General features: G+C 34.6%; 1 protein-coding gene across 7 annotated transcripts in view; it reads left to right on the top strand.

Annotated features, from left to right (window-relative positions):
• The window catches only part of LOC115211054 (cyclin-dependent kinase 20), a 34,969-nt gene extending 13,750 nt beyond the window's left edge, over window positions 1–21,219 (top strand). For 6 of the 7 annotated variants that reach the window (XM_029779933.2, XM_029779934.2, XM_029779930.2 and 3 more), the window contains exons 4-11: window positions 3,273–3,312; window positions 4,716–4,904; window positions 13,038–13,159; window positions 13,555–13,617; window positions 14,688–14,739; window positions 15,292–15,363; window positions 18,065–18,220; window positions 20,501–21,219. In XM_029779933.2, the coding sequence (XP_029635793.1) occupies window positions 3,273–3,312; window positions 4,716–4,904; window positions 13,038–13,159; window positions 13,555–13,617; window positions 14,688–14,739; window positions 15,292–15,363; window positions 18,065–18,220; window positions 20,501–20,680 (874 nt within the window). In that variant the 3' untranslated portion in view covers window positions 20,681–21,219. The remainder of the gene's footprint in view (window positions 1–3,272; window positions 3,313–4,715; window positions 4,905–13,037; window positions 13,160–13,554; window positions 13,618–14,687; window positions 14,740–15,291; window positions 15,364–18,064; window positions 18,221–20,500) is intronic. The other variant, XM_029779935.2, reaches the window with a different exon arrangement.
• Window positions 21,220–22,434: the final 1,215 nt, after the last annotated feature.

Here is a 22,434-nt window from a genome sequence, read left to right as displayed (position 1 = left end):
GACCTTCAAACTTTAAGTCTCTCCGAGGCAATGACTAGAGACCAAGACCTATGGAAGTATGCTGTGCGTGAGAAGACCCGGCAGGACAAGTGAGACCATAACCCATGGCCTCTACCTGGGATGTAGCCAGTCCACTTATGCATACCTTTCCTTCATTGGACACAAAGCTCTACATGTGAAGACCTGTTGAGGCAAGTGAGATTCAGAATCGAAATCGAAATCGATCAACATCAATAGAAATTGTAGCTGTGATTCCAGTGCCGGTAGCACGTAAGCGAGCCATCCGAACGTGGCCATTGCCAGCGCCGCCCCGACGGGCCTCCGTGCCGGTGGCACGTAAAAAGCACCATCTGACCGTGGCCGTTTGCCAGCCTCGTCTGGCACGTAAAAAGCACCCACTACACTCACGGAGTGGTTGGCATTAGGAAGGGCATCTAGCCGTAGAAACACTGCCAGATCAGACTGGGCCTGGTGCAGCCTTCTGGCTTCACAGACCCCAGTTGAACCATCCAACCTATGCTAGCATGGAAAGCGGACGCTAAATGATGATGATGATGATGATATGATTTTTCAAAAACCAACCCATTAAACAATTTTCAATTCTCTACCTTCTGTTTCAATTATGTCATATTTACTTAATATTGCAGTCCAGTTTTATTAATATTTGAATAAATTTTAAACAGAGTTGCATAAAATACAACAATTTCCTTTCCACCGCTTTCTTTGATTTCTCTTCTAACAATTTCCACTTTTTTTATTCCATCTAACATTTCTCTTTAGTCAAGGCAACCTTTTTTAAAAATATATATCTTTCTAGTTCTTTGAATTTTTTTTCAGTTTTAAAAGCACATTTTTATAAATATAAATACCTTCCATTTTCAGATACCTATATTTAATTTCTGTGCAATCTTCAATAAATATTTGTTTCTGCTGTTCTTCGATTTTTCCCCTCATCACCATCATCATCATCATCATCATTTAACATCTGTTTTCCAAGAAGTGAGAATGAGTTGGTCCACTCTCAATGCTCTACAAAGAGTGTTGACACCCAAAAGCAGCTTATAGGATACAAAAATAGGATTCTTGAAGATTGAATCATGTGATAGCTTGACACTGATTGGTTGCTTAATAGACCAATCATGTGAAACTACTGTGATTTGGCCATGATGTATGACTGCTTTCTAAGCAGTTCAGTTTTGAATTACCTCATGTTGCACATGTTTTTCCATGATTTTTATCAATTCTCCTGACAGTTTTTGCTAGATAAGTTCTTCAAGTTCCTGATCCACAGTGTTTTTATTTGTCTTCCTTGTTATCCAACTTAGCATCACAATGGAGAATCACGAAGAAAACCTGGAACACAAGTTCCATGCTATCCTCATGATTTTTCCAGAGTTCTAAGTTCACTTATCCAATTTGAAAACCCACCTGTTAAAATTTAAGAAATTGAATAATCTGCCTCTTTACAGCAAATGGGCCAAAGAGAAAATTAAATGCAGACACGAATACACACACACAATATTTGCTGCATATCAACTCTTTTACTTGTCTCTGAATCAGTCATAAATTACAATAACTTACCATTTTTTTCTTAATATTATCATAAATTGTTGAGGAATATATGTTACACTCACAGATAATAGCAATTCTGGCTTTCATCTCTCTTCAAAGGCCATTTTATTTCAGTTCCTAGGTGCAATGCACGAATCACATGCTTTCTTTTCACACTATTCTCAAATTGGTTACACTCATTAATATTGGAAGACAGTTTCACTAATGGATAGACAATAGACAGAAAAACTTGGGTGCTTACAAAAGACTAAGATGCTGATAACTCTTCTTTTCAACTTGAATATAAAACAATGACTGAGTGATGGCAGTGGTGAAAGGAAAATATAAAGTTGGTGACATGCAAAAAAGAATGCTGGTCAGTTGAGCCTGCTGGACTATTGGACACTGGCTTAATGGAACTTTATTACATGAATAAGCAGTCATTACAGCATCAGATATAATGCTTTATTGTATTTAATCTAGCTTCTTGTATTCTGAGCTCATATTCAACTGAGGTCAACTTTGCTTTTCATCCTTCTGATCATCATCATCAACATCTTCCTTGTCGTCATTGTTGTTGAGTGTGTTTTCCATGCTAGCATGGGTTGGACAGTTTGACAGGAGCTGGACAGGCAAAAGACTGCACCAGGCTTCTATGTCTGTTTTGGCACAGTTTTTACAGCTGGATACCCTTCCTAACACCAACCACCCAGCAGAGTGGACAGTGCTTTTGGCATGGTTTTTACAGCTGGATACCCTTCCAAATGCCAACCACTTTACAATGTGTACTGGATGCTTGACAAGTGAAGTAGCTGTCCAGGGTGGTGAACTGGCAGAATTGTTAGTACACTTGACACTGTCTTGCAATATTTGTTCTGGTTTTGTTGTTTTCAGAGTTCCTGTTGTGGCCTATTTAGAAGGTAGACATAATCCAATGTTCAGTTTAACACCACCCCTGATCCTTGGGTGCCTTTAGTAGAGTCCATTTTGTTGCAAGCATTAGGTCCATGTCTCTGGTCTGAGGATAGCTACAGCTCTCCCTTCCACAAGTTCCTGAAGCCTAGTATAAGGGCATGAGCAGTGTTTTCCCTCCTGACTAGATGTTAAATATATATTTATGTGCAATATATTTCATTTATATCCATATTCATATTCAACAAACAAAACAATAAATGAATAGATTAGAAGCACTGATACTATGGTAGTACAGAAACCATAAAGGGAACTGAAAATAAGTCAAAACAGATCTCCTTAGTTGTGGAAGAAGAACATATTTATCCAACAGTTTAGTTGTGTTCTATTTAGTGATATTGTATGACTCCTTTATGGTGACATCTGTTTTTAGTGTCTATGGAGTAAACATTGTTCGATTTAAATCAACTGTATTCTAAGCTTGAATTTTCTTTTATTATTGATATTCTGGTTCACAAAATTTTACGACTTATATCTCATCTGGATTACTTTTAGCATGTAAGTAAACTAAAACGTATACTATAAACTTCTGCATCAGTTATGACTACAATTTACATACATTCACTGATATATCTTCTAAAAATCAAAAATCTTTGTAATAGATATTAGTTATGAAAATATAACCATTAAATTCATAATAATTGTTTGAAGCAAACCATGTATATTTTAAAGCTTCAGAATTGTTTTGAAATTAACTTATATTAGACTCATGGAAATATGATTCTTTTATTTTACTTTTAATTTTTCAGAGAAATCAAGGCTCTACAACAGATAGAAGATAATCCCTATGTAAGTTAAATCTTGAAACTCCTACTTAGTTCATTATTCTTACAATATGGTAGAAAAGCAGATTCAAAGACAATAAGGATGTGAATACTCTATGAATTTAGAATTATGCAGAACATAAGAATAATGTTTATTTTCTTTCTTAAACATTGTTTATACATACAAATGTTATATCCTCATAAAGGAGACAGGCCATAGCACTCCATATGTATTACAAGATAAGGTTGTTAGATGGATGTATGTATCTTTTCTACATTCATTTAGTTCTTTTTCATTTTTATATTATTTTTATGGTTTAAAGGAGTAAAAGCAGTGCCCATGAATTTTGTAAGGTCATATTATGACTGGAAATTTGGTTTGAATCCTCACAACAGAATAGACTAAAGGTATTCAAGGGCTGAATGGCAGTGCTAAAGAAATTGAGCTAAGACTGTCTCCTTAATATATCTTCACTCTCTCAGAAATATTTTCATTTTCTGCTATGTGTTGTTTTACCAGTTATATAATGTATTAAATTTACCAATATTTACTGTTGCTAATCAGTTTTATTAGCACCACTGCCATCCTATATTGAACCATAAAGAAATGAGAGTTTTCTGATCTGATTGAGTGTTTTTTTGTGAACGATTAATATTATTATAATAATGTATTTTAAAAATTTTTTTAAATTTCCTTTTTTAGCAAATTTCCCGAATATTAAGCATGTAGCCCAGCTCTGTTTAACATGTTGTGCATAGTAATCTATGTACTAATTACTATACTATAAATATAATTAAGTTACTCAGAAAATGAAATGCAATAGAAATATATTCATACACATATGTACAAAGAAACAATTTATCTTAGGTCAGGCACGGGCCACCTTTCTTGAAAAGTAGGTCACATGAAACATAACTCATCATCAGACAGGCTGTTTGCTAAAAAAATTCAAAGTAATTTTTCATTAGGCATGCCATTCAGGAAATCTCATGGGCCTCAGTTTGCCCATGACTGTTTTAGATATTGATGGTTATAGTTGTTAGCAGTGCACATTTCATTCAAATAGTAACTAAATATGTAAAGGGAATATTTCTTTTGTTTTCACTTGTTAAATCCTTTATTAACCTTGGGTCAGATATTCTCTCTGACTCAATAATGGAATGATTGGGTAGAGATACACATTATATGTAGCCATGTTTAATAGTTGAATTAGAGGTATATGTAGTTAATGTCATTATTATAGTGCAGGATAGATATGAGATAACATTTAGATCTAAATTAATTTTTTTAATGTTAATGCATAGATAATTCATAAAACAGCTGACAACTGTAGTGAGTGGTAGTTAACTGTTTCCAGATATTTTCAGAACAGATTTGGCTTAGGTTTTAAAAAATTCATAAAGGTTATAGAAATTGGTATATTTCAGGTTGTCAGACTTTTAGATGTCTTTCCTCATGGTGCTGGATTTGTACTGGTTTTTGAATATATGCTGTCAGATCTGTGGGAAGTGATTCATGATTCTGAGCATCCTCTCACTGAGTCACAGCTCAAATCCTACCTACTTATGCTACTCAAAGGTGTTGCATTTTGTCACAAGAACAATATCATGCATCGTGTAAGTTTATTTGTTTTATTTTACCTTTAATCCAATTTTTTAAAATTTCCAAACTATATTTCTGGAAAATAGATTAATTTAGTATATATAAATCACAGTAGGTGTATGTACAACGACCAGCACATACATTTCCACAATTCTCAACTAATTTTCACCAAACTTTACACAAACATTACTTGTCCCAAGGATGGTCATGCACTATAATATATTACCCAGAGCTGCGTAAATGGATGTAATTGTTTTGTATGTAGGGTCTTCCATACTTTTTTAATCTTTTTATAAAAGTGAAAGGATTTTGTCTATTTATTTATTTCGACTGTCCACCTGTGAGTGTGATTAAATTGACCAGGCACACTGTACACAATGAATATCCAATACCAAACAATCTTAATCTCCATATTTAAACTGCAATAAACTTTGGCAAGCTTACCTTTATTTATTCTGAGTTACTTGAAAGGTGATGTTCTCTTCCCTTCCTTCTATTTGTTGATAACTCTGTTTACCTATCAATGCGTTGTTTCACTTTAAGGATGCTTATTTATCCATCCATTATGATATTTTTATTGTTGTCCATCGCTTCAAATATGTTTTAGCATTGTCATTCTAACCTTTTTTAAATAATCATATATGATTCATCCCAAAGAATCAACCTTTAAATAAGAGTTTTGCTTCCACTAGCAAAAGCTTTACACATCTTTCAGAAAGCTCCATACCAATTTAGCTTTATGTAGCATTCGCTGTTAGTTTATGCGCAGGCTCTGTGGGAAGACAGAATAAAGGGACTTTTGTTAGCTTATCTCTCTGAAAAAATAGCTCCCTTTGCTGTTGAAAAAAATAAGCTTGCAGAGGGGATGTTTCAACGTCTTCCTTCAATTTCATTACACCATTTATGTGGCTGTTTCTGACAAGAAAATTCGCTTTCATGTAAAACAACTATATTTTGTAGTCATTCCACTGTAAGGGAGTGACATTTCTTCACACAGCTCTCCTCATCCATATGCAGCACATGACCATACCAGCTCCATCGTCTCTCTTGCACACCACATCTGATGCTTCTTATGTCCAACATTTCTCTCAGGGCGCTTACACTCTGTAGTGTGTGTACACTGATATTACACACCCAGCGGATCATACTAACTTCATTTCTTTCAAGCCTACGCATGTCTTCAGCAGTCACAGCCCATGTTTCACTGCTGTGTAGCATGGCAGTTCGTACACATGCATCATACAATCTACTTTTCACTCTGAGCAAGAGGCTCTTTGTTACCAGTAGAGGTAGGAGCTTTCTGAACTTTGCTCAGGCTATTCTTATTCTAGTGGCAACACTCTCTCAGCATCCGCCCCCACTATAGACTTGGTCACCTAGGTAGCGGAAGCTATCAACTACTTCTAGTTTCTCCCCCTGGCATGTGATAGAATCAGTTTTCTGAGCATCTGTGGTGTTTATTTCCCCTGTGCATCTGCTGCACAAAAAAGCTATCTTCCTGGTTAACCTTCCTTTGATGTTGCTGCACCTCTTATGCTTCCATAGCTCACACTGGGTACATCTTATGGTTTTTCTACCTACACCTTTCCTACAGATCGAGCAGGACCATCTACCTGAAGGGATTTGTGATGTGTTCGCCTTCCTACTTACTAGGACTTTGGTTTTTGCAACATTGACTCTAAAGCCCTTCAATTCTAAACCTTGCTTCCACACCTGAAATTTCTTCTCTAGTTCTGGTAGTGATTCCACTATGAGAACAAGGTCATCAGCATAGAGGAGCCCAGGGGCTTATATTTATAAATTAATATAAACAGCCAGGTGCAATGTAATACCATAAAGGAAAAATTCAATGTCACACTAAGTGTGACTACGGGTGCCAAAGCACCTACATTGCTAGAAATAAGAGTTAAAATACTCTTAATATATTTGCATTCTTCTTTCCACATTAAGTGTATTTTAACATTATTTCTAACAATGTAGGTACTTCAGCACCCTTAGTCACACTTAGTGAGAATTGAATTTTTCCAAGATATATATATTGATCTTGCCAATAAAAGGTTCAATATCACCTCATAAAATGATGAGGTTATGCAAGAATGTAAAATTACATAATATCATGTCGGTGCTGCATTAATGCACATGTGCCGCTGTTGCATAAATGCACCCATGTTGGTGGCATATAAAAAGCACCTAGCACACTCAGCTAAGTGGTTGGTGTTAGGAAGGGCATCCAGTCATAGAAACCATGCCACAGCAGAGTTGGAGTCTGGACAGCTCTCTGCTAGCTAGCTCCATGTCAAACTGTCATCTATCCCATGCCAGCAGGGAGAGTGGACATTAAATGATGATGATGATCATCATCATCATCGTTTAGCGTCCGTTTTCCATGCCAGCATGGGTTGGACGGTTCTACTGGGGTCTGTGAAGCCAGAAGGCTTCATCAGGCCCAGTCAAATCTGGCAATGTTTCTACGGCTGGATGCCCTTCCTAACGCCAACCACTCCGTGAGTGTAGTGGGTGCTTTTTACGTGCCACCCGCACAGGTGCCAGACAGAGCTGGCAAACGGCCATGAACGGATGGTGCTTTTTATGTGCCACCAGCACGGGGGCCAGGCGAGGCTGGCAACGGACACGAACGGATGGTGCTTTTTACGTGCCACCGGCATGAGGCCAGTCGGGGTGGCGCTGGTAACGGTCGCGAAACGGAAGGTTCTCTTACATGCAACCGGCACTGGTAACACATCTGCAATTTCCATTGATCGATTTCGATTCTGATCCTCACTTGCCTCAACAGGTCTTCACAAGTAGAGTTTTGTGTCCCAATAAGGGAAGGTATGCATACGTAAGCTGGCTCCATCCCATGTAGAAGGCCACGGGTTATGGACTCACTTGTCCTGCCGGGTCTTCTTGCGCACAGCACACTTCCAGAATTCTCGGTCTCTAGTCATTTCCTCAGTGAGACCTAAAGTTCGAAGGTCGTGCTTCACCACCTCGTCCCAGGTTTTCCTGGGTCTGCCTCTTCCGCAGGTTCCCTCAATCGCTAGGGTGTGGCACTTTTTCACACAACTATCTTCATCCATTCTCACCACATGACCATACCAGCGCAAACGTCTCTCTTGCATACCACAACTGATGCTTCTTAGGTCCAGCTTTTCTCTCAAGGTATTTACACTCTGCCGAGTATGAGTACTGACATTACACATCCATTGGAGCATACTGGCTTCATTTCTTGTGAGCTTACGCATATCCTCAGCAGTCACAGCCCATGTTTCACTGCCATGTAGCATGGCTGTTCATACACATGCATCATACAGTCTGCCTTTTACTCTGAGCGAGAGGCCTTTTGTCACCAGCAGAGGTAAGAGCTCTCTGAACTTTGCCCAAGCTATTCTTACTCTAGCAGTTACACTTTCAGCACACCCGCCCCCGCTGCTGACTTGGTCACCTAGGTAACGGAAACTATCAACTATTTCTAGTTTTTCTCCCTGGAAAGTGACGGAAGTTGATCTTTGAGCATTTTCAGTGTTTATTATTCCTGAGCATCTGCCACATACAAAAACCATCTTCCCAATTAGCCTTCCTTTGACATTGCTGCACCTCTTATGTGTCCATAGCTTACACTTGGTGCATCTTATAGAGTTTCTACCTACACCTTTTCTACAGATTGAGCAGGGCCATCTACCTGAAGGCGTTTGTGATTTGTCTACCTTCCTACTGATTACGACTTTGGTTTTAGCTAGATTGACTCTGAGGCCCTTCGATTCTAATCCTTGTTTCCACACCTGAAACTTCTCCTCCAGTTCTGATAGCAACTCTCAGATGATGATGAGAATATATATATATAGGTGCAGGTGTGGGTGTGTGGTAAGAAGTTTATTTTCCAACCACTTGGTTCCAGGCTCAGTCATTCATTTATAACTTTGTCATTTTCATCAAACCAGTCTTGGTTTTTATGACATGAAAATCCAAGAACTTCTCTGGATGACTCACAAATAGTATCTCTAAGTTGACCCCATCATTCTAACATTACATAACTTTTCATCAAGTGCTTGAACAAGAATATCCTTGTTATCTACTTTGAGCTTTGAAATATCAAGTCTCCGTATGATTTTTTTTACAATTTTACGTTATGGCTGGCTTTGGTCTCATTGTTATCTTACTAAAAACATAGCATGATCAGACCAGCAATGGAAAGAATGTGTTAATTTAATATCAATTCTATCTCAGCTTCAGACAATCACATAGTCAATCAAGTGACCATGACCTGATCTAGAATGATACCTAATTACTTCGTTTTTATTGGACTGTTGAAAAAGTGTATTGGTGATAGAAGGTTCAGATTCACTGCTTAATGATAGTTGTATCAGTCCTTTTGAGTTAATTTTACTAAGACCATGTTTACCAAAAATATTTGGTCAAGAAAGGTAATATGGTATTAAAATCTCCTAAAAGGAAAATTTTGTTTTGACTGGGAATTTGGTTCAAAAATATTTATAAATCAAAATAGAACTTATCTTTAGCTGCATCTGTAGAACTAAGTGTTGGTGCATTCAGACATACTAGTGTAGCATAATTTTGTAGGCCAAATGGGATTCGCATTAACATTAGATAATCATTAAATCCATTTGGTAAGGATTCTAGTTTATGTACAAATCATTACTAATAGTGAAACCCACACCAGATTTCCTTTTTTCTGCTTCAGATTTACCAATCCAGAAGAAAGTGCACTCTCCAACAACTTCATTCAGCTGACCAGAATTTAGTAGCCTTATCTCTGAAAGAGCAGCAATACTAACATTTTTACTTCTCAGAAACTGATCAAGAAGTGATGTTTTGCACTCAGGACACTTCTTGTGGTCCAGTGGTGTGTGTACATGTCAAGCTTCTATACTCATATCTATTTCTCTACCCTTTTTCTTTTGTTTTCTCATATTTTTCCAACTGTATGGTTGAAAGTTCAGCCATTCACAGTATAATGACAGGATTGTGTGAGCAAGCAATTTTTAGGACACCTTTTTTAGCCCCCTCCCCACACAAGTGAAAGCAGTGCCATCCTAAATAGGCTGCTTTGTAGTTAAGAAGAGGACATATCAGTTTCACAGAATGGTCATCTACTTCTTAGCACCATACATGAAAAGCTCAAGCTAGGGACCTCCAGTGACTTTCCCCATCTGCCCCTGTTGCTATCACTGTAGGATTTGATTTGTTCTCATGTTGTCACTAAATGGCCTGCACCGTGAGTTTCTTTAAAGTGGAATTTGCTTGTGCTGCACAAAACACACTCTCTCCACCTAAAAAGCACATAACCTGTACTAGAGCACAGTGTGCCACTTGTCAAATGCAGACTTGGTCACAGATCAAGTAGTTATGGTATGGCTTGATCTACCAATTGGCTGAGGGTTTGTGGCTCAGCACATGCACAAACACACACATACAAAAAATATAAAATATTAAAAATATAAATATAAAAAGGAATTGTGCTGTTGGTGATTGTTTTTTCCTTCTTTGAACTTTTCCTGTTTTCCTTTCTGACGGAGAGCTATGCTCAAAACATCAAAAACTCTTTTTACTTAGCATCAAACTAATACATTCCATGTGCATGTCCTTTAGTTGTTTGGTTATTGTTATTTTTAATGTTCATTTATTCAATTTGACTATATATATATATATATATATATAGACAGCTGTGTGCAATGTTTTACCAAAAAGGAAAACTATTAGGTTGGCAAGAAAGTAATTTTGGTCTTTTAGTGTGAAATAAAAGTAATTTTTTTTCATTTTTTTTTCTTGCAAAGAATGAACTTTAATCAATTATATATTTTCCATTTTGCTCAATGACCTTTTGCCATCATTCTGTCAACTTCATGATTCTGCAATCATCGAACTTCTGGTCCTTATTTGCCAATTCTAGGCATTTTTCTTTGACTGCTTCCTTCAGTTTCATTAGTTGTTGACAGTAAACATCTGAATTGATCCTTGGTTCCTTGGAAGCAACTCAAAATATACAACACCTTTGTAATCCCACCAAATCAACAGCATGACTTTTTTTTTATGCATTTCAGCTTTCAATGTGGTTTGTGCTGGTTCATTATGCTTGGACCATGATCGTTTTGGATTGATATTATTGTAGACAATCCAGTTTTCATAACCAGTGATAATTCATTTCAAAAACAGAAGGTTTAATTTCATTGCATTTGAGATGCATATTGAAAATATTGATTCATTGTGTTAAGTGAATCTCTTTCAATGTATGTGGAACCCAGATATCGAGCTTCTTAATGACTCCAAGACATTTTAAGTGATTTTCAATTGTGTGTGATACATTTAACTTTTCTGCAATCTCTCACACAGTTATATGGCAAATCAGATTCAATTATAGCTTTGGTTTGGTCATCATCAACTTCAGCAGGTTAACCAGAAAGTTGGTTGTCTTTGAGTGAAAAATCTCTAGAAAGTAATTTTTTAAACCATTTCTAACACATACATTCTGTTAAGCAATCAGCACCATAAGCTTCACATATCTCTATGTGAGTCTCAGCAGTTTTCTTGCCTTTACAGAAATAAAAAAAGCAAAATATAGTGAAGATGTTCGTTTTTGCACTCCATGTTAAAATTGACACTGAACTAACAGCTGTGAACTAAATTATGTGCAATTTGCTTCTAAAGTAAGTTAAAAGTAACAGCTATCAAATGTCAAAAGTCATCCAAAAAATCATAACTCCCCTATTTGTGAAAAACGAAATTGCTTTCTAGTGAACCCAATATATTTGTCACTAAATATGACTAGGGTGTTAGAAACACTTACATTCCTAGAAATAAGAGCCAAAATTCTATAATGCTGTAGTCAAAGCACATAATTGTATACATACTTACTGAAGGTACTATAATTGCCTGAAAACACCAATCGAGAATTCCTTATACTGACAGGTCAGTTTCAGCAATTTTCGTTGCCTCATCAGTAAGGACTGGCTCAACTTTAACAGATTCCGGACTGAATTCTCTGTCAGTATATATGTTTTCACCATATAAAAATCTATGGATGATTTATTCAATCATTAATGTGTATACATAAAATTAATATAGACAGCCATATGCAATGTTTTACCGAAAAAGGAAACTATAATTGTCACTAAATATGACTAGGGTATTAGATACACCTACATTGCTGGAAATATGAGCTAAAATGCTCTAGGAGTTAAATAATTCGAAACAGGTTTATTATTAGCTATTTTACTGAATTACTATTTTAAAATCTCATAATGAGAGATATTCAGCAAAAGTACTTTGTAGTAAAGATCATTTGCCAACATAACACAGCAGTCCTGGTTTAGGACAAATGTTGCTGTAATTTAGCCTCAGAAAACATTGTCTTCAGCTGGCTGTATGACACAATGTGTCTTTATATTTTCGAACAAGGGAATCTAGCACCCCCACTCAGCTCAGCTCAAAACAATATCTGTGTATCACGATTTCTGGATTATTTCTTTTCATTAGCACAATAATTGTCCGGCTAGAGGTGGCGCTGCCAAATTCCTGTTTGAAATATATTGTTTTCAAAGTGACAACTAGTCACTGATCTATAAATTAGAAAATTACTATTTTTAAATCTCACAAAATATAAGGACATAGATCGTGTTGTATAGCCAGCTGGAGACAATGTTTCCTGGGGGTAAATTACAGCAACATTTATCCTAACCCAGGACTGCCGTGCCATGTTGGCAAACAATCTTTACTACAAAATACTGTTGCTGAATATCTCTCATTGTGAGATTTAAAAATAGTAATTTTCTAATTTATAGATCAATGACTAGTTGTCACTTTGAAAACTATATATTTCAAACGGGAATTTGGCAGCGCCACCTCTAGCCGAACAATTATTCTGTGCTGCTGAAGGGCAATAACCTGGAAATTACAATACACAGATATTGTTTTGAGCCGAGTTGGGGTGCTAGATTCCCTTGTTCAAAAATATAAGGACACAGATCATGTCATACAGCCAGCTGGAAACAATGTCTCCTGGGGCTAAATTACATCTGTTTATTCAAAATTCTTTATTTAATTCAAAAGGTAAGCACAACCATTACAATCAACTCATTATAAGGATATTCTTTTTTTAACTTACAGAAAATAAACTTCATTTCTTGCAGGATTTGAAACCTGCTAATTTATTAATAAGTTCCACTGGACATTTGAAAATTGCTGATTTTGGTCTAGCCAGAGTTTTCCAGAACAGTAATAACTGCGAGTACAGTCACCAAGTGGCTACAAGGTAAGATTGTCAATTTATGTAAAGTCTACTGTTATAACTGAACTTGGGTCTACTTTGTCCTCTTTCCATTTACACCATCTTCATTGCCTTCATGAAGACATGATGATAGTATAAAGAGGAAGCAAAGCCCACACACACATGCACAAAAAAACAAAGATACAACACTTATAAAAACTGCATATTTTACTAAATTTTGCAAAATTCTGAGTTCAAATTCTGCCAAAGTCAACTCTGCCTTCCAGGGTCAATAAAATGAGTACTGGGATCAATGTAATTGGCTGGCCCCTCTCACCCAAAATTTCAAGCCTTGTGGCTATAAAAGAAAGAATTTTACTACATAAATAATTCATTTGCTTATCCATATTTTTCTTTTAGTTTATCTTCTTTTCTTGTAGGTGGTACAGAGCTCCAGAACTTTTGTATGGAGCTAGGAAGTATGATGAAGGTGTTGATTTATGGTAAATATATTTTCAGAGTAATTTCCTTCATAGAAAATGGTAATTAAAATGAATTGACTGTAATTTATAATTTTCCAAACAGTAGAAAGGTTAATAAGTATTTATTAAAGACTACATTTATCTGAAAAAAGAGAGATTGTAAACTGCTGTGAAAAGATTTTGTTGGTTACTGTATAAACTCTAATTCTAAACTGTCATCTTAGCCAGCATTAGCTTTTCTCATATAATTGTAATTAAAAGAATTTATTCCACTTTTTAGAAGTTTTCAACAGTGGATTAACGATAAAGAAAAATAATCCCTAACTTATTAGATTTTAAATGTCTTATAGTTTTTAAGCAGCAGTGTAGTAAAGTAAGTATTATTGTGATGGTGGCAATAAATGAGATATGTTGCCTTACCATTTTTCTTTTGTGCAGCCTGTTATTATTAGTGTGAAATTAAGGAAAAGACTACGCCTCCTCTCCATTCCCAAGTGCAGTTTCCTGGTTTCTCTGTGTCTGTATGATCTTGTTATATATACAAAAGAATTTAAAATGGAACAGAAAATAAAATAAACACTTTTAGTATTAAAGTTTTACTACTCTTTTGTAAAAGTATTTGAGTTGTTATTAACTGGAATACATTAACATTTGTTAGTAAGAGGTGTTTTTAGTGTCACATAACCAGCAATAATCTTTGTTGGTTTCACCAAGCTTTTGTGTAACTCAAGATAAATGGTGCAGGATTAAAATGAAGTACTTGGGTGTCAGAGTTGTCAACCTCATTAGGAGGCATTAATATCCATAGGATTTTGTTTATGTTAATTTTGTTACATTGTTCATCAATATGTTAATGCTCTCTCTCTCTCTTTCACACACACACACGATGGGAAGTTTTCAGCTTCTGTCTACTTATTTAAAATATATCAGAGAAGTTGTTACCAATGAATATATTTAAATTTCTGTTACTTAGTTGCCAAGAGTGAACCAAGTATTTTGACAATTTTTATGTATTATTTTCAGTTGTTGCATTTTATTTGCAAATATTTTATATTTATGATTAATCATAAAGCCTTTTATTTCACTTTCAGGGCTGTAGGCTGTATTTTTGGAGAATTATTGAACAACTCCCCACTTTTCCCAGTATGTCTACTTACATCATTTCATTATTATATGTTAACATTACATGTCTTAATATAATTTTATCTACATATTAATCACCTCTTGTTTCAATCTTGTTGCCCAATTTCAATACTACTCTCAGTCTGTTGTTAAAATAGCATTACCCTAAATGACATATTCCAATGACCAAGGGTGTTAAATGTCTTCCTTTTGGCTAAAGAGTAATGAATTCTTATTCTCATGCTGGTGCTGTGAAGATCCCTTGAGGTGGTTCTGAGTCACACACACCCCAATTGTCTAACAATATAGCAAGCCAAGTATGAGGGACTACCTCAATGAAGTAGCAAACATACCTAAAAGCTTACTGCTTTTAGTTACCATTGCTGATATACTGTGTTTATCAGCAGATATTTTCACTAATTCTAATTTACAAATTAATATGAATGAAAACTAATCCTAGACTCTTATATACTTTTCTCTGAAGTGAAGCATAAGAAGGTATTAAGTGACTTTAATGACTTGCTTTTATGTTTAAATAAATAAATAAATTTGTTTTTTGTTTCCTCCTATTAGGGTGATAATGATATTGAGCAGCTGTGTTGTGTATTGAGAGTTTTGGGGACACCAACTGAGAAAACATGGCCGGTAATCATTGTTAAATTTTAGTATTTTTCTAATAAACCATAGAATGTTACAGTAGGTTAGTTTTGAGGACTGTTATTAAGCATTTGATGCACTAAATGCCTTACAATATTTGGTTCAGCTCCTCTGACTTCAAGTCTCATTAGACTTGGTTTACCCTTTCATATAGTTAAACAATAAGTATTTCTATCATTATAACTATTAGTCTTATGTCTGGCAAGAATTAGTGTCATACATTTTTCATACAGAGCTTCTCTAGTGTCTTAATTAGAAGATGCCTTTCATCATGGTCTAATCTTTTCTTTATAAAAAGAAAGCACAATAATATGGGGTAACTAAAAAGATAATATAGTATAAACACCAGTTAATACAGTATAACTATAAAGCCAATAACTTCCACCATATAACTGCCAGTACTACTGAGTGTATTAAAATTGTAAACACCACCTGATAGTATGTAAACATCACCTAGTATAATGTAATGGGAAATACAGTACCTAAAGCTGCTCTATTGCACACCTGTCCAAATTATACCAGCATGGAAAATAAGTTATTGTCAATCATTTGTTATTTTCAATACCAAGGCAATATTATATTTTCCCCATCACTGTTTCTCTTTCTCTCTTCCATGCACACACACACACATACACACACACACATATGAAGTTTTCAGTACCTTACAAATTTCATAAAAGATATTAAATATAGATAACAGAGAAAGCTTACATATGATGCTACTTTCAATTTAAGTGGTTTAATTTAGTCTTGAGTAACAGACGTTTGTTTATCTTTTTATTTCTCTTTTATTTATTCTATATTTGAAATTTCAAAAGTAGAACACTTAGAATGTGTCATTTGGAGGCTATATTTAGTGGTAATGGATTGGACAAAATGCCTCGCAGTATTTAGTTATGACCCTTCACATTCTGAGTTTAAATCTCATCCAGACCATCTTTGCTTTTGATTCTTCTAGGTTTGACAAAATAAAGTACCAGTCAAGTACTAGAAATGATTCAATCTAGTATATCCTGTCTCCCAAAAAGTAAAACTTGTGCCAATTTTAGAAATCTATATTTAAACACAGGCAAAATGGTATGTTAAATCGTTTGCTTTACAACCACATTGCCCTAAGTTCCATGCTACTGTTAAGCAACTTGGCAAAGTGTCCTCAACCACAGTCTCAACCTTATGAGAAAAATTTAGTTGTTAGAACCTGAAAATTAATTTGCTTGCTTGCTTTTGTAAGATTGAAAATATTAGTATTGTTACGGAATCACCCGTCGTCGCCGCTCGCCCGAACGGGCAAGTTCGCCACGGAACCCAAAGAGGAGAGAGGAGAGATACATACAACAACAACCGCAGCAGCACAGAGAGATACAGAGAGGCAACCGAGAGAGACACAAAGCGGCAAGGCAACACTGGCTTACATTTAACACTAGTTTATGACAATCAATGGTTACAACATCAAAGCATTTAAAGGAAACAACAAATCAATACAGGTATACAACAGATCAAAACATTTAACAACATGCAGATACAATATAACAGTCCGGTAACGACACAACAAGGTCAATATATCAGCATTTCAAAGGTACACGTCCGAAGACACAGTTCTTTTTCAAATCACATCAACAGATAACGTTCACAGTTCTTTAAAGTCTTTACAATCTCATTTCTATTTTCTTTTGTAATATGTATCAACACAATTCTGAACATAAATACCACAACTCGATAATCGACACATCAACAAGTCCTTTACTGTTCTTTTCACTGTTCAATACACCAATTCTTTTTCCTTCTTTTTCTTCACATATCAACACACAATTCACGTACCTTAATTCCTAATTAGAATTGCCAGTGTCCCATATTGCACCCCATCTCTCTCTCAATACTGCTAACTCCAGCTTGCCAAGCTCCTGAATCCCACCGCTTGCTCCTAAGATTCCAACTCCTTGTCCTGACTTCCAAGATCCGTCTGTGCTCTTTGACGACCGAATACCAACTACCCAAAACCTCACTTGCTCTCTCCCTTCCCACTGCCCTCATCTCCATCTGTCTCTACTGCTTATACCCTCTCTATCTGCCCTGGTCCCTAACTGCCTGTCCTCCTCTGCCCCTCATCCTCTCTCACTGCCAATATCCTCTCCATCTGCTCTTAGATTCCTTACTCTATCTTTTTCTCACTACTGCTAGATTCTTCCTCACATCTCTCTGACCCCTAATCGACCGCACAAGGCCAAAAGGTCCCTCCAAAACCCCATTAATCTCCCAGTAAACAAAGGACTGTTACTTTTTACTCCAGTCCTGCCGGCACCATCATTCCAAATTAGGTCAAGAAATACTGCACTAGCCAAACCCACAACAGTATATTAAATGAAAATCTCAATTGCATCTCTTTCTGACCTCTTTCAAGGTCAATAAAATAAATCTTGGTGCCCTAGTATGACTTCAGTTTAGAGCTAAAACTAGTAAAATCTTCTACTCTCACACATCCCAAAAACTGATAGAATAGGATTCCTTACATTTCAACTAAGTTGTTAGTGGTAGGAAGGACATCTAGCTGTAAAATGAAATCTAACAATATTTAAATAGATATTAAACAGTTAAGAACAATTTTCTTCACTCATCTATGTAGTTCTGACAATAAACAAAAAAAAATTGTTATGCAATTTATTTAAAAAAAATTTTTCTTTTGTTATTGAAGGGGATGTCAGAATTACCAGATTTTAAGAAGATTACTTTCCCAGAAAATCCAGCAATTCCTATCAAAGAAATAGTTCCAGATGCTTCAGCTCATGCATCAGATCTACTTGGAAAGTTTCTTGTGTATCCTTCAAAAGAGAGGATAGCAGCCAAAAAGGTACATTCTTAACATTTTGTTGTGGCTCATTTAACTGTATTTTAACATGTGTGTGGAAATGAATTTATTGATCAGTACCATATAAACTCGTGTATAGGTCGTAACATTTTCTGAGAATATATAGTAAAACCATCAGGGAACTTATCTACTAAATCTACAAAATCTCAAAACAAAATATATTCCACTAATTCAAAATACACAATTATATAGAAATGGACAGGTATTAAAGGCAAACTCATACTGACTAAAAACACCAAAGGATGTTGATGATACAGTTGAATGGTTACCAAAAGATGTTCATAAGTTTGTGGCTAATCAATTTAAGATTTGTGACTTATAATTTGTCAGCAATCAGAATTATAGATGAAAATTAATGTTTTGACAGGCCAACCAATGTCACTGCAGATTTTTAGAACATCTCAGTTTATAGAACATAAGTAACATCCCCTGGGAGTTTTAGTTTGCATGGGTGAAAGGACTAAGTTAAAACTTATTTTTAAAAAGGAAGCTACACCAAAGGTTAATTTTCCAAATGCTACACTAGTCAATGAGCAACTCAAAATATGGCACATATTCACATATGTTTATTCAGACAAAATATAGTTAGAAAGGCACATATTCACATATGTTTATTCAGACAAAATATAGTTAGAAAGGCTTGGCCCTCTACTTGAACCAACATCTTTGTTAGCGGGGGATCAATTCTGTGCACATTTGTGCGAATCAATCAAGCAAGAAACTGAAGCAAAACAAGAAATTGTTATCTCAGGAGGATGTGCTATAATTCTACAATGATTGGATGTTTCATTCAATAATATTTCTAAAAGGATTTCAGGAAGTTATAAAATATCTTAAGTAAGCAAAGAACTGATGAAGGGAAATATGCAAGTGTAGACATGGTTGTTAAATGATGCTTGGGAAAGCATAACCTGTGACATAATTATAAATTCTTTCAAAAATGTATTAGTTCAAATGAACTGGATTGAACTAGGGATGAAAAGCTATTTGAAGAATCTTTTCAGGGGTATGAGGATGAGAATTGGATATCTCTCTACTTAACAGAAAAGAACTGGAGAATCATTAGTGTGTTGGAGCTGAGCTTAGTGATGATGATAGTTTGAGAGAGTGATACTTGACAAAAATATTTGTGAAATATTCTATATTGTATATCTTTTGAAATGTTCATATTAAGCTTTCTTTGGTTATCACATTGTTTATGAATTGAATGTTGTATATTTTTTATGGACAATTATAATTAGTGAATAAAAAATACATTATAAGAATATATTTCTGTTAAAAACATTACATTTTACATATCATTTAACATTGCCCTCAATAGCTAGTAGTCCATGAAATATTTTGTTTAACTTCATACTATATTCATTCATTTACTAATCATTTATCATTTCTGAATTTCATAATTTACTGTGGGTAAACAAACTATTTGAATCCCTCTTGACAAGATGGCAAAACCAATTAAATATTGTTAATATTTATTGTTGCACTATATAGAAATTGTATAGGCCACCATAGTGTATTGTCTGCATATTGTTGATATGTAATTTGCTCCCCTTGATACATTTTAAAACATGTTTTACATTAGAAAATATATCTGATATAATTAAAGTACATGGTGAGGGTGTGCATATGCTAGGATAGATAGTGTGTTACTTATTTTGCTATAAGTAGATGCCAGAAAGTTAATTTAACATAGAAGATTATATTTCTGCTAAATAAATTTTTCACAACAGCCAATTTAAATACTTATTACTCTAAGCACTATGCCAATTATTACTCTCTCTCATTTTCAAAATAAATAAATAAATGCTTCATTTATTGTGAACTCAACCAAATAAGATGTTTTCTTAATTAGAATCTTAAAATGGAACATTTTAAATTTTCAGAAAGTGGTACATTTCAAACTACTCCATCCTGTGTTTCATATATAAAGATCATGGGACATTATATACAAATATTGTATATATGTTGTATAAATTTAGATCTTTAATAATAATAAAAGATGGGGTAGTTTAGTTCTTAAGTTTAATGTGCACCCCTAATTTGTAGGTTTAAAAATCTGGAAAAAAAACCCTATGTATTTTAAATTGAAAAAGGTATGAAAATTCTTATCTTCACAACAAAAATTTCTGAAATTATGAGCATAATCTTCCGTTATTGGATCAATTTTTAAGGTACTTTAGGCTATTGTTGATTGTTATACACATGAAAGAAATTTTTTATCATACTTTTATACCTGTGATTTTCTTTTTCTATTTTCAGGCTTTACTTCATCCATACTTTTTCAGTGTTCCTCTTCCGTGCCATCATTCAGATTTACCAGTGCCTTACAGAGGTTGGCAGATGAGACGCAGACAACAAACACATGACTACAATCCAGATATTCCTTTGGAAAAATCTCTGCTACCTCTTGAAGCATTAACTTTTTTTATGAATCAATAATAGACTTTTATAGAAATTAATAGCATTTAAAATATACAAATCTTATGATTTTTGTCAAATTTATACTTTTCTCCAACTCTATATCAGTTTTCACATTTTTCATTACAAAAAAAGGGGGAAAGCAGCTACATTGGATGAATGATAGTTTATTGTGGATGAAACATTGTATTGATTGACTGATGTAGAGCCATTGGAATATAATCACCAAACTTCAAGGTGATTATATTCCAATGTGTTAGGTTGCTATAAAAAAAAAATATTTAATATTCCAAGAAGCCTTTAATGAAAACTCAGCTTTCCAGTGAAGAGCTTTATCCAAAACATTAGATATTTCTTCTCATGGCCTAACTTTTCCTTCTATTTATAACGTTAAGCTTCATAGATGAGATAAGGATAATTACAAAGAGATTGTTGTGGAGACCAACACAAGTATATCACAAATAGATTATGATGAGGATCAAAACAAAGTGTTTACTCTTTTACCAGAAATGATACATAAATTCTGATTCTTAAGTTGAGATAGACACCCATCCACTTGACATTTGCAGCTTCCTTAATAATTATTGATGTTTATCCTAATTAAAAATGAATGAAAGGTTGAGACAATCACTTAATACTAAAATAATATGGAGTAATCAAACTATTAACCTTAGCTAAAATGTTTCTTTCTACACTTGGTTTTTGTAAAGTATATTATGAATATCTTCAGATGACATATATACATATCACTAGGTATGAAATGAGATAAATCACTAAGATATCATTGATAAAAGAAATGATTAATAAAACGATCTCAAGCTACTAATGCTTGTGCAATGATGTTTTCTTTTAACAAATGTATTTTCCTAATACTTAATAAGTTTTTTTTTCCACTTACATTTTCATTCCATGCTATGAAATTTGTTCTCTGTAATATTTCTCAAAAAGAGAAAATCATTAACCTTTAGTTTTTAATAATTATCTTCATAAAAAGGAAGTTAATTCTCTTTTTATATATTTTTTGCTCAGTTAAATTTCAGTTTTTGTGCTTCTGTATAATCAGAGCTTAATCAGTGAACTTGTAATATCTTCTGTGAACAAGGTTAATTGAAATAGGCAGTAAATAAGTAGTAAACTTCAATTTACTACTGCATGTTAATTAAATATGACTGATTTATATTTTCAAAGTTTTATATTTTACAGGTGTAGCTTCACAATTATAAGATTATAGATAAGATTTTATATTTTGGTTAAGAAATTAGCAGAGTAAGAGTTAATAATTGGTGTCAGAGTTATTTCCACGAACCCAAACTAGACTGCAAGATGTATTGGATACTTATTTTCCTATGTTACTGAGGAGATAAGTAATGACCTCTTGAAACCTTTTGATACTGACCCAGGTTCTATGACATAAACTAATTGTTTTAAAGTGATCTAAATTATGATCTTCCATAAAAATTTTATGCTAATTTGTTAAGACCCCAACTTGATAATGATAAAGTTATTTTACTAAACACTTCAATATTTTAATAATTAACTGAAACAAAGGCAGCATATGATGACAAAAGTATGGTAACAAAAGAGTTAAGGGCTTTCATCCACTATGGCAGAAAGTCAGTTTGAAAATCACTCAGTAGACAACAGCAGGTAAAACATGGATGTGTAAGAAAGATTACTTAGGTAGGTAAATTATTTAGTGTGAGTTCTGGGTGAGCACTGTAGAAGAGATGAAGATGTCAAGTTGCAGGGGTACAATGGTCCTGTTTGACAAGTAA

This window comes from Octopus sinensis, linkage group LG4, assembly GCF_006345805.1.
Source record: "Octopus sinensis linkage group LG4, ASM634580v1, whole genome shotgun sequence".
Taxonomy (NCBI): domain Eukaryota; kingdom Metazoa; phylum Mollusca; class Cephalopoda; order Octopoda; family Octopodidae; genus Octopus; species Octopus sinensis.
The sequence above is the reverse complement of the archived record's forward strand: the minus strand, read 5'-3'. Positions and strand labels throughout refer to the sequence as shown.